The sequence below is a fragment of the Rosa rugosa genome, chromosome 1 (assembly GCF_958449725.1).
Source record: "Rosa rugosa chromosome 1, drRosRugo1.1, whole genome shotgun sequence".
NCBI classification, from domain to species: Eukaryota; Viridiplantae; Streptophyta; class Magnoliopsida; order Rosales; family Rosaceae; genus Rosa; species Rosa rugosa.
Window position 1 is genome coordinate 14535469 of NC_084820.1, and position 26485 is coordinate 14561953.

Here is a 26485-nt window from a genome sequence, read left to right on the forward strand (position 1 = left end):
ATTCGCAATCGATCCAGCTCCGATTTTTGTCCCATCGATCCAGCTCTGGCCACCAAATCTCAACAACCATTCAACCCGATTGCTTCAATTTCGTCTGTTGATTCTGAGAAGACGATGATTGATCTAGAGAAGCAGCTCCTTGATGATAACGATGACGAGGAGGAAGGAGAAGCAGCGATAGAACCTTCTTTGAAGAAGAGGTGCCATCGGTCGATCTGGAGAGCCAACGATTGAACCTTCTTTGGAGAAGCAGCTCCTCGATGATAACGACGAGGAGGAGGAAAGAGGCGACGCCGTTTTGGTACAGAATATGATCGATCCAAATCAGACCCAGAAGCCAATTTCGCCTTCGCCTACTTTGTCATCATCTTCATCCTCCTTGGTGGCGTCTCCGGCGACCCTGACGTATTCAAAGCAGTCGTTGATGGAGGCTGTATCGGTCATTTCAGAATGCCGCGGTGGTGGTGCGATTTTCGAGGAAGAGGAAGCCTGCGAAGAAGGAGAGCAAGAGGGCGGCGGAGGATTGAGAAGATTGAGAGGTTGGATCGATTTAGTTTTAGGCAGAGAGAGGCAAAGTGAAGCAAAAGATTTTCATGCCGAGAAAAAAGAAATTTTTTTTTGGTCCGTAAAGAAAAAAAACTTTAGAAATTTGATTAAATTCTAATAAAAGAAAAAATAAATTAAATTAAATAAGAAATATCCATTTTACCCTTCTTGGTGATTTAAAATCTGAAAAATGGGCCCGGATGTCGGGTCCAACTCAGCATCTGACGTCATATTTCAAGCCAATTTTGAATTTTGGACTTACGTGATGGAAAATGGAAGTGCAGGGACCATCATGATTAAAAAAAAAGATCAGGGACCAAACTGATGTTTGCCCCAAAGTTTGAGGGGGCAAACTGAATTTAGTCCTAAAATCAAAGTTAGGCAAATCGTAGTCACTATATCCGTTTGGTAACTCCAATCAAATATGACCAGGGAAGTAGAGAGAGATGTCGGTGGAGTGAGGCTCTCTTAAGTACCACTAATCTCAATTACTTTCCGGGGAAATGATCATTTACCCAATTTTTGGGTTATTTAACCCCACTTACCCAAACACTCTAAAAGATTGCCCACTTAATCAACAGTTTTCATTTTAAAACCCCAATTACCCAACCTTTTCAACACGTGCCTGTTTTATCCAATATTTCTGACCCTTTTGCCCCTCTATAACTGAAACGCTTTCAAATTGTAACAGAAACGAGATTTAGGGAGCGAAGCTCTCCGATTTTAGAGAGAGAGATGATCGGCTGGAATTGTAGAGAGAGAAACTCCCTGGTTTTTGAGAGTGGAGCTTTACCATTTTAGAGAGAGAGAGGAGCTGTGCGATTTTTAGAGGCAGGAGACAGAAGCTCCCTGGTTTCAGTGTGTAAAGCTCTCCGGCGATTTCAGTGTGTGAATCTCTGCTATTTGTATTTAGAGCTGGTGGTAGAAGACTTGTGTTAATGCTCAAAGTCCGGCGGTAGCCGAACCTTCGTTCAACGCGGGTCCGGTGGGCGGACCGCTACTCTGTAGATTTGATGATCTTCACTAGCTGTCAAATGAAAGACAGGGCGTCAGAGGGAGACCGCGTTGGGTGGTCTTCACTTCTCCGATGCCTAAGTCAGTCATTGCATATAGGCAACATAACAATAAATGAATAGTAAATGCGTAATTAATGAGGAGAGAGGAGAGAACCTTTTATAGGTGAGGAGAAGGCTGATCTTCTCCTTGTTTTCGATGTGGGACTGATGTGCTTCAGTTCTCAGCTTCAGGAGCTTCTGATGCCATCCTGACACGGCGCGTGGCAGCGCGTCGGCGGTGATCTGGGGGTGATCTGAGGCTCAGGCGGTAGCTCGCCTGGCAGTGTATCCATAAGCTATTCCTTTGGCCGGAATAAGTACCTCTGGCGGTACAATGAGCGTAGCCCATTATAGCTAATTATGCTTGTCAATGTATGCGTATGTACAACTTGCGATTCCTAGAGAGAGAAGATCTGCTGCGACTTTCACATGGAGCGAGATCGAGATGCTCTTTGTGTTCCTCCATTGCGGTTTGCTTTTTTTTCTTTAGCTCTATCTAATCTGGATGATTTTTAGCTCGATTTAATCTGTTTGATTTTAGGTCTTTTTGTGTACGAATTGTTGGGTTATTTTCGAACTGATTTTTCTGAATCAGAGCTTCGTGTTATGTTTGTTTTGGTTTTGAAGTGTTTTTGCAGGTTTGATTTGAATTTCCAGGTGTTTTTGAGTGCATTGTGTTAGATTTGAATTTCTGTATTACCTGCGTGTTTTTTTTGGTGAATTCATGCTTGGATTTGGGTTTGAGCAGTTTCCGAAGTGTTGTTGTAGTTCTGATTATATTATTGGGAGGCAATAATATTTCTATTGGGGGCCAATAATATGTGTTAAATGATATTTAGTCTCTATAATTGTTGTTTATTGATCTTTTTATTTGGGTGCATAGCAATTTATTACAGTTTCCGAAGTATTTTTGTAGTTTTGACTATATTATTGGGGACCAATAGTCTGTGTATTGGGGGGCAGTAATGTTTTTTATGTGTTATTAAGTCGCTGTAATTGTTGTCTAGTTATCCTTTTGGTACTGCTATTTCTGTGTTTTGGTAGTTTTGATTAAATCATTGGGGGGCACTAATTGGTTTATTGGCGGGCAGTAATATGTGTTTTAGGGTTAATAATAGATTCGTTCTCCTGTGTTTTTTTCGCAGGATTATGGTTGATCCTCTGGTTGCTAGGTGCCTTTACTCTGGCAAAGGTTATATGATTCCTTTGAATCAATGTATGAGCTTCTCTGAGTTGTATGAAGACATTTTCCGTACATTCCAGTTTTTGCCAAGTGATGTTATTGAGCTTCAGTATTCAGTTCCTGGGTGTGAAGTTTGTTTTCTTCGTAACGATCGTGATTTCCAGATGCTGTTTTGCTCTGCTAGAATACATAGGTTAGAGTGTGTCGATATTTCAGTTTTAAAGATTGGGGGAAGTTGCAACAGAACTTGTTCAGTGGATAGTTGTTCGGAAGTTATTGATGAAGATGATTATTTGGGTGATGCATTCAGGACTGAAGTTCACAAGACGTATTTGTCTGATGAGTGGAGTTCTTATATTCATCATGTTGGGGATAAGTTTCATGGTGCTGCTGAGCTCCGTGAGAAGCTCAGGAAGTATGCAGTTGCAGTTGGTTTTGAGTTTGTATTCTTGAGAAATGATTTGGACCATATTCATGCAGTCTGTGCAAATGTTGGAAACGAAGGTTGTGATTGGCATCTTCGCGCTCTTTCATCATCTGCCAATGGTTGCCTTTATATAACAGAGTTGAATAATATTTACACTTGCAAGGGTGTAGTTAGGACTCAAAAGCACAAACTTTTGGGATCCAAGGTTGTCAAGACTTGCATTGCTGCTGATGTTAGCTATAATCTTTCATTGAAGCCAAGGGAGATTATGAACAAGTTCAAATCAACATATGGGTTTGATATTTCCTACAAGGTTGCCTTGAAAGCAAAGCATAGGGCTAAGGAAGCGATTTATGGTTCTGATGCAGACTCGTTCAACAAGTTATCTTGGTATAAGGAAGCTGTTTTGCAGAGTAACCCGGGCTCTTCTTTTGTGTTGGAAGTTGACCCATCTACTAATCGTTTTCAGAGGCTTTTCGTTGCTTACGGAGGTTGTGTTGAAGGCTTCCAATTCTGTTTGCCTGTGTTGTATGTTGATGGAACGTTTGGTAAAAGCATTTACAAGGGTCAGATTCTTTCTGCAACTGGAAGGAATGGAAATCAAGGTAGCGGTATAGTTTATTGCCCCCCCATAATTTTATTATTGGCCCCCAGTAATATTGGCTTTTGTTAAAGTTTATTCATCTTTGTGATTAATATTTCTTGTTTTAGTTTCTTTCATTGTTTTACATAATTTTATTATTGGCCCCACGCTGCGATAGTTTACTGCTCTGCAATAAAAACATTATTGGCCCCCAGTACACTGATTTTTCGGTGTTCTGGTTTATGCAGGTTTCTACCCTCTAGCCATATGTTTTTGTGATTCTGAGACAGATGCAAATTGGACATTCTTTTTCAAGCATTTGAAAAGTTTGCTTGAACCTCAAGGAAGAGTCATCACATTTATTAGTGATCGGGGTACTGGTTTGTTGAGTGCTTTCGATAAGGTATTTGCTGGTAATCCTCATCTGTTTTGTTACAAGCATTTGGTAGCGAACCTTGCCGGTAAATATAGGGGTAAAGGTAATTCTGTCTTGATAGAAGATGTTAAGCAGAAGTTTTTTAAGGTTGCATATTCCTCCACTGAAAAGGAATACCATTTCAATTTGCGGTTGCTTAGAGCAGTTGGAGGTGCCGATATTATTGACCCTTTTCTTGCTGAAATCCCTGTGGAAAATTGGTGCCGTGCATTTTATACTAGCTGCCGATATGGAATTATGGCTAATGGGATTGCTGAATCATGTAACTCTTGGATTGCAATTGAGCGTTTGATGCCGGTCTATTGTATGCTGGACCAGACAAGAATAAAACAAATGGAGTAGATGGGTGAGAGGAGGGATGAGGCACAACGTTGGACCACAGAACTAACTCCCAAAATGGAGGAAAGGTTGAAGGTGCAGATGGAGAAATCTCGTCGTTTCAGTGTCCATTATTCTAGCCCTGGAGTTTACGAGGTTCGATCTGACTTTTCCTATGTAGTCAACATTTCTTATCATTCATGTTCATGTGTGAAATGGCAGATCAATTGTTTTCCTTGTCCTCACGGCCTTGCTGCAATACAAGGTGCCTCTGAAAATGTCTATGATTATATTGATGAGTACTTTTGTGTTGATATGTTCAAGAAGAGCTACAGTTTTCCTATCCGGCCGATAACCAATGTTGATATGTCTTCTTCTGAATCTGCATCGGAATGTATATTACCTCCCCTTGTGAAGAGGCCACCCGGGAGGCCTAGGGTGAACCGGTTCAAGTCTGTTGGAGAGGTTGAAAAGAAGCTGATTCGTTGTGGCAAAATGGGCACTCATAACAAGTTGAGCTGCACTGAACCTCTCGTTCAGCAGTAGTATATTTTTCTGTAAAGAGTTGATAGGTTTTACTTTTTTCTATTGGGGGGCAGTAATGGGTTTATTGGGGGCCAGTAATTGTTTATATTCAGGCTCAAACAATCATTATTCTTTTCAGATAGCAGATTTTTACTTTTGGTTTGAATAAAATTGCTTTTAGATAGCTGAAGTTAAATTTCGAACAGGTTTCAGTTGCTTTTATTGCTTACAGGTGGTTTCATGGGGGGGGCAATAAACTGTCTATTGCCCCCCAATAATGTCATCCATTTTTGGACTATAGCCCTTCTTGTGATTTGATACCCATCTCAAATGTTGCCAACAATTTTAATCTTTTCATTACCAACTGAGATATTTCTCGCCATCTTATTAGTGAGCCCCATGACTATTCTGACCAAAATACCAAATATTATTGGGGGGCAATAAACATGTCTATTGTGGAGCATGTATCGAATACTGCATGTAATGTCACCCTAATTCGTGTAAAGGACCTGCTATTAATTGAAGTCACCAAGAGTATATTATATCATTAAATATTGCAGCCCATTTCACCATATTTTGAAATTAATGATAGTACAAGAACTGTACAATCCCTACTCTTCAAATACTGAAACCAAATTTCTACATATGTTATCTCTAATTTCGCTCCTCACTTTCTGCCCAATAAAAGGTGCATGAACCTCTCAAGCATTCTTTGCCTCATGTTGTCCCCTCCTTCCTTGGTAGGATCTTCCCCATTTACTATGCTTTCCATGAAATGGAGCAAAAATGGTCCACAATCAACACTGCAAAATTAGTAAATGAATTTATGTTAATTTTATTGGGGGGCAATAAACAGAGAGATTGTTTTAAGTGGCATTTAGAAATCAATTCAATAACATCATGTTTCACATTTACAATGTCAAAAAGTGTGGTTTGAGCTACTTACGATGTTGTGTTCTGTTGCGGACACTCAAAGTCTTCATATAGTTCATAGTCTGTCTCCACAACGTTGTTCTGCAATATTCAGTTCCTCGTTTGTTTTTCCTCCTCGGTCATTGCTTCTTCAACAATAATTAGGTTTTCCTTGTCATCTTCGCCTTTGCATTTTTCTCGTGTGACCTCTGGATCTTGGCTGTCACCCGGGATTCTCATCTTAGTCAAGTTCACAGCATGTATGAACTTCCTGATGTGCTTTGCCTGTCATTTCGCAGATATAAATGTTTAGTTCTACAAAAGCATGCTAAACAAATTCATGAAAAACATAAACAAGCATTGTTCATGTGATTACATACCACTCTTGCTGCATTCAGGTGGTACTTCTCCTCATTGGTGAATTCATTGATTGCTGGCGTCATTGAATTCATATGAGTGAAGCTCCTTTTTTCATTGTCGACTACCAGCAAAGTGTAGTGCATGCTTGTACTGTGGTGAATTGGTACTAGGACCTTTTTGAAACGGAAGATTGACCACAGAGGTTCATACAACATTGTTTCGACACCACACTCAAACGGTCTAGTATCCTCATCTTTTTCTTTGTTTTGTTCATACTTTAGAGCATAGTACTGTATAGAAAACATAACCAAGTTAATACAAGATAAAACTGAAAACTGTTAACTAATAAGCAATCACTGACTCCAAACAATCATGTTACTGGGGGGCAATAATATGTATATTGCCCCCCAATAGACAAACATAGTACACTTCATTTCCACTCTATAAACACAAATAAACGTATCAGCCATCAATAACATATTACCCACAAATAATACACTACACCAATTTTTCAATCAGACGACAGTTTTTCACTGTCGTCTGAGTATAAGGTTTGCTGTTGTCTATCTCAATGCCGTCTGATACATGAATCAGACAATACCAGAAAACTGTCGTCTGATAAAATTTAGTACAACAACAGTTACTACCCAGTCTGTTGTCTGAATACCACAAAGAACAACAGCGGCTTATATACTTACTGTTGTCTGAATTCTGTGCCAGACAACAGGGGCTTATATGCTTGCTGTTGTCTGAAGGCTGTGCCAGACAACAAGGGCTTATATGCTTGCTGTTGTCTGAAGGCTTAGTCAGACAATATGTACTTGCAAATCCCATTGTCCATCCATTACTGATACTATAGATTTCTCCAAAAAACTGTTGTTTGTTGTTTTGATGGACAATGACTTTCTCGTTCTTTTAGTCCTTATAGTATTATAGTTAGATGGCTCATACAACAGTTTTTGTTAGGCATTTTGTGATGATAAATTATTGGACAATAGTTTTTAGCTGGATTAAACGGTTTAATAGACATTCAAAATGACATCACATCCAAAACACATTCATTTATGTTAAAATCCGATACATTCATCCATATATCCAATAAAGTCATTACATCAACATAACTAGTTTTCTAACAAAATTTAGTAAAATGTTGAAACCAACCAAGTCTTGAAGAACACACTTTGTGATGACAATGAAGATGCCAGCAGAAGTTGCATCAACAACAGCCTTTACTTTCGCTATCACTCCCCTATGCCTTGATGCCTCTCCTTTATGTATGTATGAATGATGGGAAGTTAGATAAGCACTTTTTTCACCCAATGCCGCCTAGTTGACTAAAAGTTCATTTTAAAACAAGCCAACAAAAAACTAATACAAATCTCTTAACAAGGCATGAAATGATCCAACAGGTATATGAACATCAGAATTCTAGTTTGATCTCACAATTTATTATAGCGTCAGTTTCAGAATCATCAACTCCCATGCTTGAAATGGAATTAAAGGTTTCAAACGGGAGAGAGAGGGAGGGAGAGAGATCACGAAACAGAGCAAACAGTTACAAAAAATGGGAAACATAAAGCCCTCACGTTGAAAACTATACAAATGTAGAATATGATGAGTGATATCTAAGTTGGCTCTCTCTTCTATGATCTAATTACCATCTAAACTCAAATATATCCCTAAAAGACCTTTGTGGTAATACAATGTTCATGAAAACAACTCACCCATTTGCTAGAGTGGTACAAAATGGCTTTTGAAAAAATGGGGTGGTGTTAAAAACTGAGCCTTTTTTGAAAACACAAAGCATAGGCCTTCTTTGCGCCTGTATTGGGACCACAACCTTGCAACACTCTGACTAAACTCTACATGAATTCTTCGGTCGATCATCAATCAACGCATTATCCATCTGTACCACAAAAATGTTGAATAAAACAAGAGATCCAGAATGGGCTTTGATATCAAATAATTGCAGAGTATTTCATTCCTTGTTTACAGAATATTTCTTCAGTCATCAATCAAAGCATTATTCATTTGTGCAACAAAAATGGACTTTGATATCAATTAATTACAGAATGCCTTATTTATTTAGAGAATGACTCAAACAAATCAGAAGTCAATTTTTGCAGCAAGATTACTTACGTTTTGCTGCAAGAATTCTACTAACCTATTTTGTTTAAACAAGAAAAGAACTGAGCAACACCACAAGTTCAATCTTAATTATGATCTCCATAAAAGTTGCTACAATAACTAATGACAAGATTAAGAATCATAGAATGAAGCAAGTACTGAGATTATCATGCATGCACGCAAGAAATGACAATTAGATTCAAGAAATAGGTAAATTGATTCTTTCAGCATACCTTGAAATATGCTTGTTCATAGGCCTCTTTCGTTTCAAATTCTGGCATTACAAAATGTCATAATGATTAGCTTAACATAATCAGAAATTTGAATACTACACTAAAGAAACTGAAATGAATTCGACAAGAAGAGAATAAGTAAAGGATAGAGAACGTGATGATACTTAAGGACTAAGGTCAACCACTGAACTTGTGCACAGACGTTGGAAGGACAGAAATCGAAGGACATATAAAGCGAAGGTAACAAAAATACATTCTCAAGCACAGAAGACAAGTATATTTCGTACGTGAAACAGAAGGAAAGAATTAGTATCTAACATAAAATTCACTCACCTATGAACGCATAACACAAACTGTCTATAGTCTTATAATCACGTATTATGTCAGCCCTGCAATCATTTACATATCATCACATAAGCTCTTTGTAATCCCTAACTCACAAATCCCAGAAGTTATTAGTAATTAACAAACAAGAATACTACTTACACTTGCACAGTTCCAAAGCGTGAGAAAATTGTGAACAAGTCCTCATCCTGCATCAAGAGCCAAACGACAATAGAGGAAAGAAAGCATAGACAGCTGCATTGCTTGTATAACTTACTAGCTAAAACAGTATATTAATCTTCTTTATTTTCAAGTCATATTTCTAAGTAACTAATTAATGATGTTCTGGTAGTTAACCTATCTAGCTAGTAATGTATCTGCATAGTGCTGACATGAAAAGGGATTCAATGAAAGATAGAGAAAAGGGAAAACAAAAAATGAAAGATAGTTTGGTATGTGGGTATTAAATTGGTTTCATTCAATTATTGATTACTTGTACTGTGCTGACATGAGGGATAGGCCGCAGCTTTATCAATTCATGGTGAACAACAACAATATATGAAAATCTCTCTCTCTCTCTCTCTCTCTCTCTCTCTCTCTCACTCTCAAAGAGGCTCTTCTTCTCCCACAGAAACTACTTTCTATTCCCACTAGTCTTTCAATTTCTTCACAGACAGAGGACTACTTGCACACTTTCTCACGCATACTCAAAACAGAGAGAGATTGTGATGGATATGATAAGGGGGTGGCAGTGAGATTAACACCAGTACAAAAACCTCATTATCAAATCAGTATATCTCTGAGAGTGAGAGAGAGTATAACAAAAACTAAGACCCTGCTATCGATACATACCATATTCACAGCAGCACAACCAAGTAACACCAACTAACCAAACCAGGAACACCGGCAAAAGAACAACCCAAATACTCCTTTGCATAAAACTTGCACAAAGAACAAAACGATCACCACCAGTCAAACACAAAGAAAACACCCAAACATCCATAAAAACCGAACATCCAAACCTCAACAAAAATCACCCACTGAAGACCAAGATCAATACCTCAACAAAACATAAAAATCAAGATCAATCGAAACCCAACCACAGCAAAATCCACCGATTCAAAACCACAAAACCACAGACATCAATAAAACATCACCTCCGATGAAAAACCTCTTCTTCTCTTCCCTCGATCCCAACAACGCAAGAGCTTCTATTGTTTTTCTTTCTTCGGAATTTCTTTAGATGACAAATACCACAGTATCGCGTCAAAGCCTCGAGTTTCGACACTCTACTGAGCATAAGAAGAAGAAGCAATCAGGAAAAGCTTAACTGAGAACAAAAACAAAGGCAAAAAATCCAAAATCGACACGACTAACTAAAATAGAATTGCTTTTCCAATTTGATTTCGCAACTGGCTCACCTTGATAGTCTGAAACAATTGATTTTGAGATCTGATTTCGCTAAATGAGTCGATGTCGGTGTATAGTAGGTAGAGAAACGTTCGTCTCTATACGAATCCGAAGAGGACCACAGTACTGGACCACCCTAAAGCACAGACGAGAAAGAGAAGGAGGAGAGAGAAAGTGGATCTGGAGGACTCTGTTTCTTCTGTCACCGATCTCCGACCATCAGGGTAGACTCACCGGAGCCACCATCTTCTTTGCCTTCCTTCGACGAGTCAACGCTAAGCTGCACGTCCTCCGGCCACGACTAGAAGCATGGCCACACAGCTCCGTCCAGTCCACCTCCGAGCTGACCACAAAGAAATCTATTTGTTTTCTAGGGTTTTGTGGTTTGGGTCGATTAGGACGGGGAGAGAGTGAGAGAGAGAATCGTTTTCTAGAGTTTTGTGTTTTGTTTCGATCAGGATGTAGAGAGAGAGAGGATGAGAGGGATAGAGACATAGAGTTTCGGGGAAGAGTAGAGCAAATGGGTCGCTAGTGAGTCATTTCACCAAAATTTGGTCGAACGGAGGGAAGTGAATTTTGAAAATTTAACCAAGCCTTAAAAGTCAATTCTAGGGCGCCAGCATATTGAACCCTAAAACTCAGACAACATCAACTCAAGTACATTGTCTGAAAGAGAGTGGCACAATAGAAACCTAAAAACTGTTGTGTGAATCAGAACAATCAGACAACATCTTTCAGTAGGCATTGACTTAAAAAATATCAGACAACAGACACCTAAAATAAAATAAAACAGTTGTGTGACTGAAAATAATCAGACAACAGCAAAAATAAACCATTGTATAAATGAACCTTGGACAACATCACATAATAACTGTTGTTTGAATTGACTCATTCAGACAACATCAAAAAAATCAACCATTGTCTGAAATGCTTTTGCACAAGAGCCAAGAAAAAACTGTTGTTGGATTCAAAAACTTAGACGACAGAATATTTCTTGCTGTCGTCTGATTATTTCAGACGACAGTTAAAATGTTTGCTGTCGTCTGATATGTGTTGTCTGATTCTGAAATTGGTGTAGTGATAACATATAGTCAATAGATTATGGGGGGCCAATAAACCGATTAGTGCCCCCCAGTAATCCAACCAAAAGCCCTCCATTTTAACCTTATTTACACACTACTACTCTTTATTAAACTGAAAATTCAATGTGCTGGGTTTAGGATACTCACTGCAGCGTCTACAGTCAGAAATCCCACTTGCGCATTTCGCTTTGCGACATCAGACTTCAACAAGTCAATATAAACGCTGATCACCTGCAATTGTGTCATTTCATTTTCCGAAAGTATCAAATAAGTGAACATGGTTAAACCAAATTGCACAAAATAACCAAATTACTTGGGGGGCAATAATCTTTCTATTGGCCCCCAGTAACACATTAAATGGATCCCTTCTTTGGAAGACTTACATCAGTTTCGACATCCCCCTCTTGGATGATTACTCTGAGGTCGTGCTTGGTGATCCGACGTAGAAGATCGATGCTGGTCCAGTACTCGGTTCTGTTCAAACAGAAACATTTGATTTTAAGGCAGATGTAATCAGTATGAAATACGGAAACGGAATTGTTGTACCATATTAAAACAGGCTGTGTACTTACGTGTCTTTCACAGCAACGTTGAAGAAGTCTCGATAGTGCCTTGCCACTGCTGGGTCCAGTGTCCTCCATGTTTGCTTATCATAGTTGACACCCTTGATCTTGATCTTGTTCTCCATTTTTCTCTAGACCTGCGGCCTGATTCCAGCTTTCTTTGGCGCAGCTCTCTTCCTCATTTTTGCTTCTTCTGGAGTGTCATACTCCCACTCCTCTTCTCTAGGCTTCTTGGCGGCCCTCCGGTATGTCTTCACGTTCTTCTCTATAGAATGTATCTCCGGAGTTTTCTTCTGTTTTTGCTGTTCGGCATGGGTCCCTTCTTTCTGTTTTCCCTTTCTAACTACTGCCATCACTTCTTTCTCAGCAATCATCCTTATGATGTGATCGAGCTGTTCATCTTCCTCTTGATTCTCAAGTTCTGGTTGCTCTGGTTGTAAACGGATTTCATCTTGTTGTTCAGGTACTTCCATTGCAATGGGAAACGTTGACGTCATCGTGTCCGTCGACTTTCCCACACTGGCTGCATAATGGGTTTCCTCTCCGACGCTTGGTCCAAAGTTTGGATTTTCATCCTCAACTTCATCCTGGGGGGCCACTTTCGGCGTGAAAGGAACTATCTCAAGCTGTGTTTGTGGTGGGGGGACCTCTCCTTTCTCCTTTCTAAGCCTGATGTACAACGCCCTGATGAGGTTATTTTTTGCCCTTTTTTCATTCTCCAGATCTTTAATCCTCTCATCGGCAACCTTTAGCTTGGCCCAAAGATCTTTGTTCTGCGCATTCAGTTCCCCGTTTGCTTTGGCAAGCTTTCCTAGCTTTGCCTCCATTTCTTTGGTGGGCTTTGTCTCACCAATGGCTGCTTCCATCTCCCTGATTAGTTCTTTGATATTCCCTGTCAGCCTTTCATTTTGTTCCTCTTCCGCTTGGCTTGCCTGTGGCACCTGCAAAAATTGAACCAAAACCAGTAAGTTATTGGTCCCCAATAATGTGTTTACTGGGGGGCCATAATAATATTATTGCCCCCCAGTAGACCACCATAAAAGCTCATATTTCCATGGAAAACAAGCCAATGTATTAAAGAAACACACAAACATCATTTTTTCACTTCCAAGGTCTAGTTTAAGTTATTACTTAACAAGTGTCAAAACATTATTGGGGCTCAATAATGTATCTATTTGCCCCCAATAATAGGCAGTAGACAAGATCAGCTGTGATACTCACCCAGTTGTCAAAGCTTGGAGTGTCCTGCACCTCATCTCCCAGCTCGAGGTCTTCAAGTTCAATCCTCGCAGACCACGGTCCATCTTTTATCAGATCCTGTTACAACATAACAAGTCAGTTCGGTGTAGTAATCACATATGTACATCCATGTAATGTTTTTGTGTTTTCCTTACCACGGCTAAGTTCTCATTCCTGTACAGCTGCTCCAGGCTAAATATTTCCTTTATCGACCATCGGATGAATCGTGGAGTTTCATTCTGCTTTCCAGGTATCCAGGTCATTGCCTTTGTCTTCTCAAGGAACTAGTAGTAGATGAGAAGAAGGCATCCATTCATTGTAGATGGGCTGTTCCTCCTATACTTTTATAGCCCCTCCATCAAGAAGTTCATAATCAGTCTTGGCCAGTTGTACACGTTTATGGTCTCAATCCGTTCACATACGGCGACCATATCCCATGTAATCTGAGCTCCGGTTCGATTGAAGAAGAATGTGCTGAATAGATACGTGATCATTAGCACGGCTATCTTCCTGGCATCTTTCTGTTTTGCCGGCTTTGTCAACTCAGTTACCAGCTTCGATTCCACCTTTGTTCTGAGGACAGCCTGCATCTTTAAAGGGCTGCCAAATATTGCGGAGTCTTCCATGTCTTCCCTCACCACCCTCCTGTTCACATTGAACACTTCTCCTTCAGCCGGAAGGTGAAATAAATCTGTGACATCCTCCTCCGTTATTTCCATAACAACATCCCCAAACTTCTATTTGTTGTTTGTGTGGTCGAAGTGCCTCATGATTATCTCAAGGTCCGCTTCATGCTTGTGGAGCTGGATCTCGGTTATCTTGTCTTGCCAGAATGGTTCGATCATGTCACCAAAGTCTGTACCCCTCAATATCTCCTTTGTTTCGTCCGGTATTCTATCCTTGTGTGCGTCAACCATTCTCCAGAAGGAACTGAGCGTGCACTTCTGCTGCATCCACTCAATCTTCGCTTTTTGGGTCTCTTTTTTCTGCACTTCCTTTTTAATTGACCCTTTCTTATGCTTCTTGGCTTTCCTCCAATTTGGTTCTTCTTCTTCTGAATCCTCTTCCTCTTGAACTGTTTTCACTTTTGGCTGTTGTCTTGTTTTGATTACAAACCTTTTCGTTGTCTGTTCGCCTTCTGATTCTGATTCTTCTTCTATCGATTGTTCTGAATCTTCATTGACTTCTTCTTCAGCAGATTCTTGGTCGGAAATCTCATCCGCCTGTTGTCGCTTCCTCTTCCTGATTTCGTCAATTTTTTTTTGCAGGGGCTCATTAAACGTTAACTCAGTACGGTTATCCAAACTATCTGAACTCCGTTCATCTTCTTCCGAGTCACTCATCAGGGTGAATTTCGGTATACTCATTCTGCATCAAAACAAAACCAAAATGATTATTCTAAAATCGTCACGCGAAGATTTCTGACCCCTAACAAAGACATTATTGGGGGACAATAATGTATCTACTGCCCCCCACTAAACCATCAAAACTTCCACAAGTTTGCAGGATTCACAGAGTATTGCACTTTATCACAAAAAAAAAAACCAAACTGATCATTTTATAATCAACAAGAGATGATTACTTACCCCTAATGAAGACATTATTGGGTGGCAAAAATGTGTATACTGCCCCCCAATAGACCATCAAATATTACACCACTTTCTAGGTTTCACAGATTATAGCACTTCTTTACACACAAAACAACAGATAATGTCTCAAAGCCCACATTATGGGGGGGCAATAATCTGTCTATTGCCCCCCACTAGACAAAAAAAAACACCAACAATTTTATTCATTTATCTACTACTGCTACTTAACAAACTACAAAAACCAGATATCAAACTTAAAAACAGAATACATATCAAAGCCTTAATTACAGCAGATTTAAGAACCACAGGGAAATTAAATATTTTTGGGAGCCAATAATCTGTCTATTGCCCCCCAGTGGACAAACAAAAAAACACTCCATTTTCGTTGGAATAGTAGATTTCTGTACTTCAATGAACAACGCAGAGATCATTGACCCTCAATTCAAAGTCTACTGGGGGGCAATAATGTTATATCTTTTATGATTAGGACTCCACAACAGGCTTTCAAACAGTCTTCATTATCACTCAATTAACAGATTATAATCCCACAAACAACATTCAGCACATAATTTCACAATTATGAACCGGAAACCCTAGATTTCACAGATTTTGGCACATGCAAATTCATATAACAAATTTCACAGATATGTAACCAGTTTGAAGCTACTAACAGGTTTAAAACGAAGATTTCTGTAATAGATTCCTCAGAAAACATGAAAATCTGGAAAACGGATTCGGAAATTGAGTTTTTACCTGTTTCGATATCTTCGAAGCCGAAAAAGGGAAAGCGAAACTGTTGTCGGACCTTGAAGCGTCGTCGCCGTAGAACGGTGAGTATCGAGGTGTGAGAGAGTGAGAGAGAGAGTGAGAGAAAGAGCGAGTGAGGTAGAGAGAGAGAGAATCGGGTATCGAGGGAGGAAGAGTTTTGAATCGGTTTGACGTTTGATAGAGACGGGTAACTGACGAGTCGTGCGGTTTTAGTGTAGTGGCACTACCGTAATATCATTTTTTTCAGAGCCTAGATGAGTCATGACACTGTTGAATTGGGTAAGTGGGCACAAACAGTTGAAGGTGGAGTGATTGGGGAAATATTGGGCTAAAAATGGGTAACTGGTCACGGCCCCTTACTTTCCTAGACATCATATTTCATTGGATGCGCCACATAAGAAAGAGTTAATACAAAATGTCATTTATTGACTAAGGCATAATTGCCATTACATAATTCTTGGAAAAATAAAGGACTACACTAATCAAAATCTGCAGCATCCTTGTGCAATTCCTTGTCAGATTTGAAGTCCGCTATGGTGAGATTGACGTTGGCATCATCACCATCTTCTTCTTCTTCTTCGGCAAAATAGGCTTCATGCTCTTTGAAGTCTCTATACGCCTTGTAATGTGCAGCTAATTGTTTGCTTGCATTGCATTGCTTGAACCAATGTTCAATAGATCCACATCTATGGCATGCATCATTACGATTTCCTCCCTTTAATTGAGATGCATCTTGTGCATGAGGACGAGATTGACGTCCTTGTTGGAAAATGGCGCCACCTCTATGGCCGGCGGCCTTGTGTCCCCCTCTCCCACGTTGGCCCGTGTTGCCACGTGCTCCCGCTCCATTTTGGCGGTTTCCTTCCTTTGTAGGGCAGTTATATGGACCAAAACGTCCGTTGTGTCCCTTATTTTTAGGGTTCCGCTCCTTGCGCCCTCTTTTGGGTGCATTATTATAATTCGCCTCATGAACGCTCTTAGTTCCGATAGGCCTTGATTTATAATTCCTCACGAGGATATTATCATGTTTTTCAGCTACAGACATCACATTAATTAGCTGATGAAACCTCGTGATCCGTCCAGTATTGTATTCAGTTCGATATTGCTTTGATAGCAAAATAGCTGAGATGGGGAAGGTGGAGAGAGTTTTCTCAATTAGTTCTTGCTCTGTGACGGGTTGTCCACAGAACCCCAACATGGTTTTGAGGCGTAGAACTTCTGAATGATATTCAGCTACAAACTTGAAGTCAGCAAATCGTAGATTGCTCCATTGAACTTTCAAGTCAGGGATGAGGGTATCCTTGACATTACCAAAACGCTCTTCTAGCGCAACCCATAATTCTCTATCAACCTTGATTGCCATGTACTCCAATCAGAGTGATTTATCCATGTGGCGCCTTATCAAGATAAGGGCGGTGGCATTATTCGTAGCCGTACGCTCGAATAGGAGATCTGGGTTTGGTGCCTGAATTACGGGTAGGATCCCTTTTGAAGTGAGATGGTTCTCAACATCCGTGACCCAACTATGATATTCCGAGCCAGTTGAGTCAAGGATAGGAAAGTCAAGCCTTGACATCCTGAAATAAGAAGAAGAAATATATTAGTCTCGGAGTAAAAACTTCCACAACAACTAATAGATAATAAGATTTCTGAGCTATGCTACCAAGAAATCAATTTCCAAGAATGATTGGATTAGACCGAAACAATGATGTTTAAGGTCATCAATCGATGCTTGCGGACGCTCTTAGTCTGAAGTCTTACGAACGCTCTTAGTTCGTTAATTGCGTGAATCCCCACGATTCCGCTTTTCAAGAATCGAACCCACGTTATAAGAAAGGTGGGATGAAGAAGAAGAGAGGTTGCAAGTCCCCGAAGAAAAGAAGGAGGAAATTTAAATTCGGAAAGCGGGAACTTTAATGTAAATACTTACTTGGTTATTTGAAGCTTTGAAACCGTGAAGGATTGCAGACGTGCTATCGATCCTAGATCGGGATTGCAGATACGATTCGATCCTAAGCTAGGATTGCAGACAGTTTGCAATCCTGGTCGTAACAGATGGCTGAAACGGGGCAGTAGGCTTGTGGCAAGGCTGCAGGGGCAGTGCGCAAGGCAGCAGGTGCTGCTGTGAGGCTGCAGTGGCAGCGATACAGCGCTGCAAGCGCACGGGCACGCAGGCTGCAGCGAAGGAGCGTAGGGGCGCGGGGGGCGCGAAGGCAGGCTGTAGCGAAGGCTCGGCTAGCTCGGGCTAGGGGTTGCGGTGGTGAAAGAAGATTTTTGGGTTTTGGTTTTTGGTTTTTGGTTTTTGGTTTTCTGTTTTGTGGTTAGGGCTCGTGCTGATAACGTGTTTAAGTAAAAGAGATTTCGAGAGAGAATTGTGTTTCATTATTGAGAATAGGAGCCCTATATATAAGGATTACAAAGTACATGCTCTAATGTTACAAGGAAAACTAATCTGAATAGGACTAGGAAATCTAGAACATTCTCTCCTATTACTACTCCTAGTTTGATAAGGCACACTAAGTTGATTTTCCTTCAACACCTAGCTCTAAGAAATCTAATTTTGATGGATCATTACCAGGAAGAAGAGGATGGAGGTGGATGGGTACTACAGTGAACACTTTGTCACCCAGCATGATTTTCTTAGACAGCTAGCCATCTATGAAACGAAACTAGATCCAAACAAAAGAAGATTATTATAGACAAATGGGGAGACAATCTACCCAAGTGCTTGACTGAACAAAGGCATCAACCCATCAAGACTCGACTATTATCAATCTCCTCTAGTTCTCCCAAATCCTTCCTCTTTAAAATACCTATAAAGGCATGCCCATAATCACACACCAACAGAAGCACAAGTACATAGCGCGCACACAAAGAATTGATTATAGTATTTTGACATTCAATTCTTCCACTGACATCATATAGCACATTGTTTGCAGATGGAGTGTTCTCAACAACTTTGAACAACATTAAACTATCAGAGGTTGAGGTTCTAGTTTTAAACTTCAGCACAGACATCTATGCTTTACCTAAATTTGTGGCGAAAATGGAAAACTTGAAGGTTCTAATAGTTACAAATCATGGTTCCGTACCAGCCAAATTTAGTAATTTTCAACTACTGGATTCTTTACCAAATCTGAAGATAATCAGACTAGAGCGAATTTCAATTCCTTCCATAGCCAAGAATCCTGTAAACGTGAAGAGTCTAAAGAAGATATCCTTATTCATGTGTAGCATTGGTCAAGTTTTCAGCAACTCTTCCTTCCGAATTTCGTATGCATTTCCAAATCTAGAGGAATTGAACATTGACTATTGCAGTGACTTGGTGGAATTGTCTGTTGATCTCTGTGATCTGATTGAGCTAAGGAAGCTCAGTATCACCCACTGTCATAACCTATCTGCCTTGCCTGATGAGATTGGGAAGCTGATCAAATTGGAAGTCTTGAGGCTAAAGTCTTGTACTGACTTAAAAACATTTCCGGCCTCAATTACGGACCTTGAAAAGTTAAACTTTCTCGACATATCTGATTGTTTCAGCATTAAGGAGTTGCCTGACAACATTGGTCAAATAAGCACTTTAGAAAAGATCAATATGAGACAGTGCTCTAGAGTGCAAGATCTACCTCTATCAGTTATGGATCTTAAGAAACTGAAGGAGGTGATATGTGATGAGGAGAAAGAAGAATCATAGGCACTTTTCGGTCTGGACATACAAATAATTTATGAAACTAGTTTTTTTTCCTAGCTCAGAATATATCTCCGAGTATGGTTTTGACGAGACTATCAATAAAACTAGTAGATTTACGAAAAATAAGTATATTATAAAAATTAATGATTACACATTTATTTTAAAAATTCTAAACATTTCAAATATTTGGCTAGCTCAGAATATATCTCCGAGTATGGTTTTGACGAGACTATCAATAAAACTAGTAGATTTACGAAAAATAAGTATATTATAAAAATTAATGATTACACATTTATTTTTAAAATTCTAAACATTTCAAATATTTGGCTTATATTGAAGATCTCAACAAGATCTTTACACTGATATATTTTAATATTTAGTAACATTATAAATAACACATGTATATTAGAAAATTGGTTTTCGTAAAATGTATAATACCTATTCATAAATAAACAACAACAAAAATCAGCAACATACCAAGTTAGAGCCGCCAACTCTCTCTCTCAACCTAGGGTTAGGGTTTCGGTTTCTTTGCTTCTCCTTGTCAACAAGATGAGCTCTGTTGATACTGTTTGGCTCCAGTTTCGTTGCAGCTGGTCAACAGTCTCTTTTCTTGCGCGGGCGTGCCAGCACCGTTCGGGGTGCGGTCGTCGAGGGTGTCCCTTGACCTGACTTCTTTCAAGCGATTGTGGACGAGGAGAGCACCAACCTCGTCGTGGGATTCTTTGTGCCTTGTGGCGAGGACTTTTGCTGAGCTTCTTCAAAATCACAATCGATAATCGATGTCGTAAATCGAGCAGAGCGAGAACCACTGGGAAGTGAGGAGAACTTGCTAAAGCGTGACTTTAGCTTGGCTGGAGGGTTTGGTGACACTAACAGTCGGCTCCTGAGAAGACTAGGACTGGAGTGTGACTACCGGTAAGAGAAGGAGAGGGGTTGCTCTAGAGAGGCTTGGATAATCATAGAGATTGTTGTTGATGAATTGTGTATTGTGTTGTTTCATTGTAACCTCTACTTATAGGGTACCATGTCAAAGTGGTTGACCTTAAACAAATGATAGTGGAGCACTAATTGGACATAGTGAAGCACTAAGTGAGATAGTGGAGCACTTATTGAAGATAGTGGAGCACTAACTGGAGATAGTGGAGCACTAAGTGAGATAGTGGAGCACTTATTGAAGATAGTGGAGCACTAATTGGAGATAGTGGAGCACTTATTGAAGATAGTGGAGCACTAATTGGAGATAGTGGAGCACTAATTGGAGATAGTGGAGCACTAAATGAGATTGAAAATGATGAGTTTTGGAGTGATTTTGAGTCACTTTCTGCTCATTTATTCCTTTAATTATATCTCCATCAAGAACTCAGAATGGGCCTTCGACTTTTTCATATGGAATGATCCACCATGAGTCTAGATCATTCTGGTAAATGCCGGAAATGCCGGTGGACTCCTTGCAGGTCCGGTTTTCCAGTTTTGTCTTTCAGAAAACTGGACCAAGGAAATGAAGGTTTTCCACTCCAAACTAGCTCCTGCACTATTCATAATAAATGATTCTTAGGATGTCTAGAATGAATCTGGAAAGTTTTAGCTCATTTGGATTTCATTTGGTTAGTCTGCCGCCCCTCCTTCCTTGTTTAGCTCGGTTTCTCCTAGTCGAAGTAGGAATATGTGCTAAAGTTGACTTTTCATTTCCATGCTTCCATCATTTCCTTTTGTTGCAGCTCACATAATCTTCCATAATTATGCAGGTAGGCTTTATTTAGCCTCTAAATAATATATCTCAAATTTGTCGACAATATATAGCTTGAGTCACTGATATTGGCTCAATTTCTCTAAGACACGCCTTGTCAGGCCAAAATGCTTATTTTGGGTTCAAACAGATACCATGGTTGCTAGACTAGCCTCCTCTCTTGCTATTGCGGAAGACAAGAGGCAGATCGATTTGCACCCAACACAGGGCCAGGGTTTGAGACAAGCAATCGTGTTTTTGGTGGGCAAACTCTTCACAGCCAGTGATTTCAAGATCAAGTCATTCATGGGGATGTTTCGCAAAGCTTGGAGAATTAATGGAACGTTGCAAGTGGAGGAAGCGGAGGAGCAAAATGTGCTCTTCACGCTGTCAGATCCGGCTGATCGGGTTTGGGTCTAGCGCGGTGCGCCATGGGGATATAACCATGCTCCAGTGGCGTTGGCGTGGTATGACGGCATCATACCGGTTGAAAAAGTTCCCCTGGTCATGGCGTCATATTGGATTACTCTTCAGGAGATCCCGCCGGTGTTCCGGTCTGAAAGAGTCATGACTATGATAGGATACACATTGGGGGATTTCCAAGAGATCGAAAAGAATGCCAAGAAGGCCGGGAAGCTTCGGATTAGGGTTGAAATCCCGCTGAATAAACTGTTGCCTTTCAAGATGTGGTATCTGGTGGAGGATGAAGTCGAGTTTCGATGCACATTCCGGTACGACAAGCTTTTTGGGCAGTGTTCAAACTGTGGCTTTGTAACGCATGTTGGACTGCCGTGCTCAGGGTCGGTATTGGATGAGGATGATGTTGATGCTGAACGGACTGTGTTGGGGTTCCAGGCTAGGGCACCAGAGATGGCTAGTGGTGATATGCCTAGGGGTGGACAAAAAACCGAAATGAGGCTGAAAACCGACCGAATCGGGTCGGTTTTTCAGGTTCGGTAACCGAACCGATGACTTTGTGACCGAAAGTTGACAGAACCGGACCGAACCGGGTGTGAACCGGGTCGGGCTCGGTTTTGAATCTTGGACCGACCGGTTTAAACCGGACCGAACCGATGTTTAAATAAATATATTTTAATTATTTTTATATATATTTTTTTATACATGTCTTCAGATGACTGGTGGAACACAAGGGCTGAGTAGACTACACCACACTAGATCACTCGACCTTAGAAAACCCTAGACACCTAATCGAGCGACCTCATTTCATTTCCGCCTCAGTCTCTCTCTCTCTCTCTCTCTCAGTTTCTCAAATACTCACCCTTCGCCGCTCTCATTCCAGCGATCGGCGGCCGCCCTTCATCGATCACCTCTTCTTCTCTAAAAGCCCAAAACCTCTCGCTCTCGCCGTTCACTCTCCCTCTCTTCCAGATCGGGTCGGCCCCTCTCTTTTCATTTAAATTTTTTGATTTTGTGTCTTGATTTTCTGATGTAGGGATCTCCGATCTCGAACACTATTGTCAGTATTGTGTGTGTGTGTGTGTTCATATTTTGATTCACTAGATGTTGCCGTTTTGGGATTAGGGTTTGAAGTTTCACTTAAATTTTTTGATTTTGTGTCTTGATTTTCTGATGTAGGGATCTCGAACACTATTGTCAGTATTGTGTGTGTGTGTGTTCATATTTTGATTGTTAATATGTTGCCGTTTTGGGATTAGGGTTTGAAGTTTCACTGTTTGTGGGTTTGTAATCTGTGTTTTAAAGTTTTTAATTAGGGCTTTTGTTAAACGGTTTTATGATCTGTGATTGGGTGATACTTGTTTGGTTGATTTGTGATTCTGCGATAAACTGATTTGTGATGTGGGAGATAAACTGATGGGTGATAAACTGATTTGTTTTATGGTAATTGAGATATGAGAAACTGATGGTGAGATAATATGTTGGGTTGATAATATGTGGTTATTGATAAACTGACTGTAGTTTATTTATTCTTTTTGAAATTGATAATATTTTGGGTTCATGATGCAGGATAGCTAATGGATGAATCGTCGATTCCAAATTGTTAATGTCTAAAAAGTTCAGCGGTAGCTGAACCTTTGTTAACGCTGATCCGGTGGGCGGATCGATACTTGTGACGCTCTCAAAGTCTCCGCTACCTGTCAAGTAAAATACAAAGGGCGTCAGAGGGAGACCGCGTTGGGCGGTCTTCAACTCTCCGATGCCTAAGTTAGTCAATGTATTTATGTTGACAAAGTAACGGCAGGTAAGTATTGAATGCGTAATTAATGAGGAGAGAGGAGATGACCTTTTATAGGTGATGAAGAGGTTGATCTTCTCTTTGTTTTCGATGTGGGACTGATATGCTTCAGTTCCCAGTTTCAGAAGCTTCTGATGCCATCTTGGCGCGGCGCGTGGCGGCGCGTCGGCGGCGATCTGGAGGTGGTCCGACGTTGGGGCTGTAGCCCGCCTGGCGGTGTGTCTGCATGTCATTCCTTTGGTTGGAATTAGTACCTTTGGCGGTAGAATGAGCGTAGCCCATTAGAGCTAATTATGCTTGCAAATGTACATGTATGTACAAGTCCCCCAAGTCCCCAGTCAAGGAGGGCAATCTTGGTTGGGGAGTTGTTCGGCGGTTTGAAGCGTTTTCTTCCGCTAGACTTGCAAGAGCATAATTAGCGTCAGTGCGTTGTCAACCGTTGGTTTTACTGAGCAAACGCTTTATACCCTTTCGGGTGGGCCCCTGCTAGGCCCCCAGGGAGTCCCCCACTCCCCGGCTAAGATAGACCTCCGGATGGTCGGCAAATTGTTTGTTGAGGGGGAGCTGCACGGAGCAGAGGGTGTTGGGTAGCGAGCCCAAGCTTTAGGACCCAAATGACCGGGGTCAACGTGCCTGATCAGGGCCGTCGTAGACTGTTGACAAGTCCCCGTGTCCCGTAGGGACGGTCTGACGGTAACGCCGCGTGGCGGTCGTTGTCAGAGTGAGGCGTGGCCTCGGGATTCGCCGTTTGGCGGATATCCCCCCGCTAAATGCAGTAGGAAGCAGCGTCCGGTAGACGTGCCTGGCGGTATTTTGTTGAGCGATAGTGCTGAACAACATACGCAGCTAGCAAGCTGAAAAGGAGGTTCCGCTAGAGGTTCATAGCGGAAGATGCCCAGCTTGCAGGATGGCAAGGGAGAAGTTCCGCTGGCGGGGTTTCGCTCAGTGGAGACTCCGTCACTTGGCAGATGACAAGTGAGAAGTTCCGCTGGCGGGGTTTCGCTCAGCGGAGACTTCGTCACTTGGCAGATGACAAGTGAGAAGTTCCGCTGGCGGGGTTTCGCTCAGCGGAAACTTCGTCACTTGGCAGATGACAAGGGAAAAGTTCTGCTGGAGGGGTTTCGCTCAGCGGAGACTTCGTCACTTGGCAGATGACAAGTGAGAAGTTCCGCTGGCGGGGTTTCGCTCAGCGGAAACTTCGTCACTTGGCAGATGATAAGGGAAAAGTTCCGCTGGCGGGGTTTCGCTCAGCGGAGACTTCGTCACTTGGAAGATGACAAGGGAAAAGTTCCGCTGGCGGGGTTTCGCTCAGCGGAGACTTCGTCACTTGGAAGATGACAAGGGAAAAGTTCCGCTGGCGGGGTTTCGCTCAGCGGATACTTCGGACGATTGGGGAACTCTTCCCAAATGGTTGCTCCCACCAGACGCTTCGTCTGGTGGTGGTTGACACGTGTTGAACCCGTAGAGGGTTAGCGTGCGGAGGCCTGTCCCCTAAGCGTAGCTGTCTTCTCGCCATTAATGATAGTAATGATGGATTTCGTAACCGAGGCGACGCCTCGGTTAATCCGGAGAGTAAGTGAAAAGTGGTGACACGTGTACGGCTGGTGTGTGGTGTCGTATTTTAGCGGACGGCCTAGAACGCGTTGATGTTGACATAAAAGGGGGGGAACCTTAGCGAGATTTGACACTTTGTGAAAACTTCAAATCCGAGTCGTCGTCTTCAAGCTCTCTGCGATTTGCGAATAGAGTTCTGCGGGGCGAAAGCTGTGGAGTTACCGGATCTTGGGGACGAGGTTTCTATTGGTGAGGACAAGCGCTTGCAATCACAGCAAAGGTTTCATCAGTAAGGTTGGTTCTCTGAATCTTATCCCTGTTCCCTTGAATTTCTATGTACTTGCTGTTGGCAGTTTTCTGGGTTTTGTGAATTTGGGGTGTTCTGAGTGTGTAAAGTGGGCTTTGGGGGATGGGTTTTGGTGTTTTTGACAGTTGGGATTTCTGGGTTTGCTAGATGGTCGAATCTAGGTTTAGTGTTTGTTGGTTATTTGTTCTTGTTTTTGTGATTTCTGGGTAAACTGTGACTGATGTTCTTGTCGATAACTGATGTAAGAATAGGCCAGATCTGTGTTTGTGCTAACTGGTGTGGGTTTTAGGGTTTGGGATGGCTAACGTCATAGAGATATCGAGCAGTGAGGATTCCGGGTCTGACGTGTCGTTCAGCGCGGCGGATAGGATATTTATTGACTCGTTGCGTCCGTCTGCCCATGCAGGAACCTCACTGCCGGAACCGCTAGAGGTTGAGCCGCTACAGACCATACCTTGGGCAGTAGCGATGGGTCGTACGTCACGTCCGGAGAGCTCTAAGGCGGGTGATGTGGCCGCGGCCAAAGCTAGGCGCGACGAGCGCTTGGCAAGCAACAGCGCCGCCAGCGGATCCGCTGGGGATGAGGAAACAGCGGGGGAGGACGCTGAGTCCGCGTGGTTCCTCCGGGATGGCACCCCTGTCGACGAGGCAGGAGGAAGGATGACTCTCGCCGCCGTTACCAAGATGAAGCGGACGTTCCGGCTGCCGGGCTCTGTGAAGCTGCGCCCGCCAACGGCGGATGAGAAGGCGTCGATTCTCCCAGCGGGATTTGCGGCCGTTCACGAAGCGATACTCCGCCAAGGAGTGACATTACCGCTGGTGCCGAATCTGCAAATCCTGGTGTGTGAATTCGGCCTTGCGTTCGGTCAGGTTTGTCCCAACATGTGGCGTTTGCTGTTGGCGATGAATTCCTTGTGGCGGTTGTCCGGGTGCGAGGGGCCTACTGTGGCGGAAGTGCTTCACTTCTACGAGCTGGTGTACGTGAAGCGCCAGGGTTGCAGAGGGCAAGTGAACCTGAGCCGCCGTCAGGGAGCACCCAAGCTAATAGAGAATCTAAGGGATTCAATGTCCTATTGGCGGGGGACCTTCTGTGTCGCCACGGAGGGATGGGAGTACCAGGCTGGAGCGAACGAAGAAGGGCCGACGTTTAGGATTAAGTCGGAGTTCCAACCCATCCGAGGTTGGTGACCAATTTCCGCTGGAGGTAGCCGGCGGGGTTTCTATCTTGAAGATTTGGTATTCTTACTAATTCATGTGTTTGTGCAGCGGGACTGCGGTACAACCTAACGCGGGAGGAGGAGTGTCGCATTGC

General features: G+C 41.9%; 1 protein-coding gene and 1 long non-coding RNA gene across 4 annotated transcripts; one reads left to right on the forward strand and one right to left on the reverse strand.

Annotated features, from left to right (window-relative positions):
• Positions 1-8110: 8110 nt before the first annotated feature.
• On the reverse strand, positions 8111-10976 carry LOC133720080 (uncharacterized). 3 transcript variants are annotated; one of them, XR_009851681.1, is made up of 6 exons: positions 10451-10975; positions 10090-10318; positions 9192-9970; positions 9039-9094; positions 8706-8746; positions 8111-8251 (listed from the first exon to the last, which is right to left on the reverse strand). It is a non-coding gene; the product is annotated as an uncharacterized LOC133720080 (long non-coding RNA). The 3 variants fall into 3 exon arrangements; XR_009851674.1 differs by having other exon boundaries at positions 9192-10321; positions 10451-10976; XR_009851673.1 differs by having other exon boundaries at positions 9192-10318; positions 10451-10974.
• A 4958-nt stretch (positions 10977-15934) lies between these two features.
• On the forward strand, positions 15935-19371 carry LOC133709511 (probable disease resistance protein At5g66900). Its single transcript, XM_062135321.1, has 2 exons — positions 15935-15959; positions 18620-19371. The coding sequence occupies exons 1-2, from the start codon at positions 15935-15937 to the stop codon at positions 19369-19371; spliced, it is 777 nt and encodes a 258-aa protein (XP_061991305.1).
• The last annotated feature ends 7114 nt before the right edge of the window (positions 19372-26485 follow it).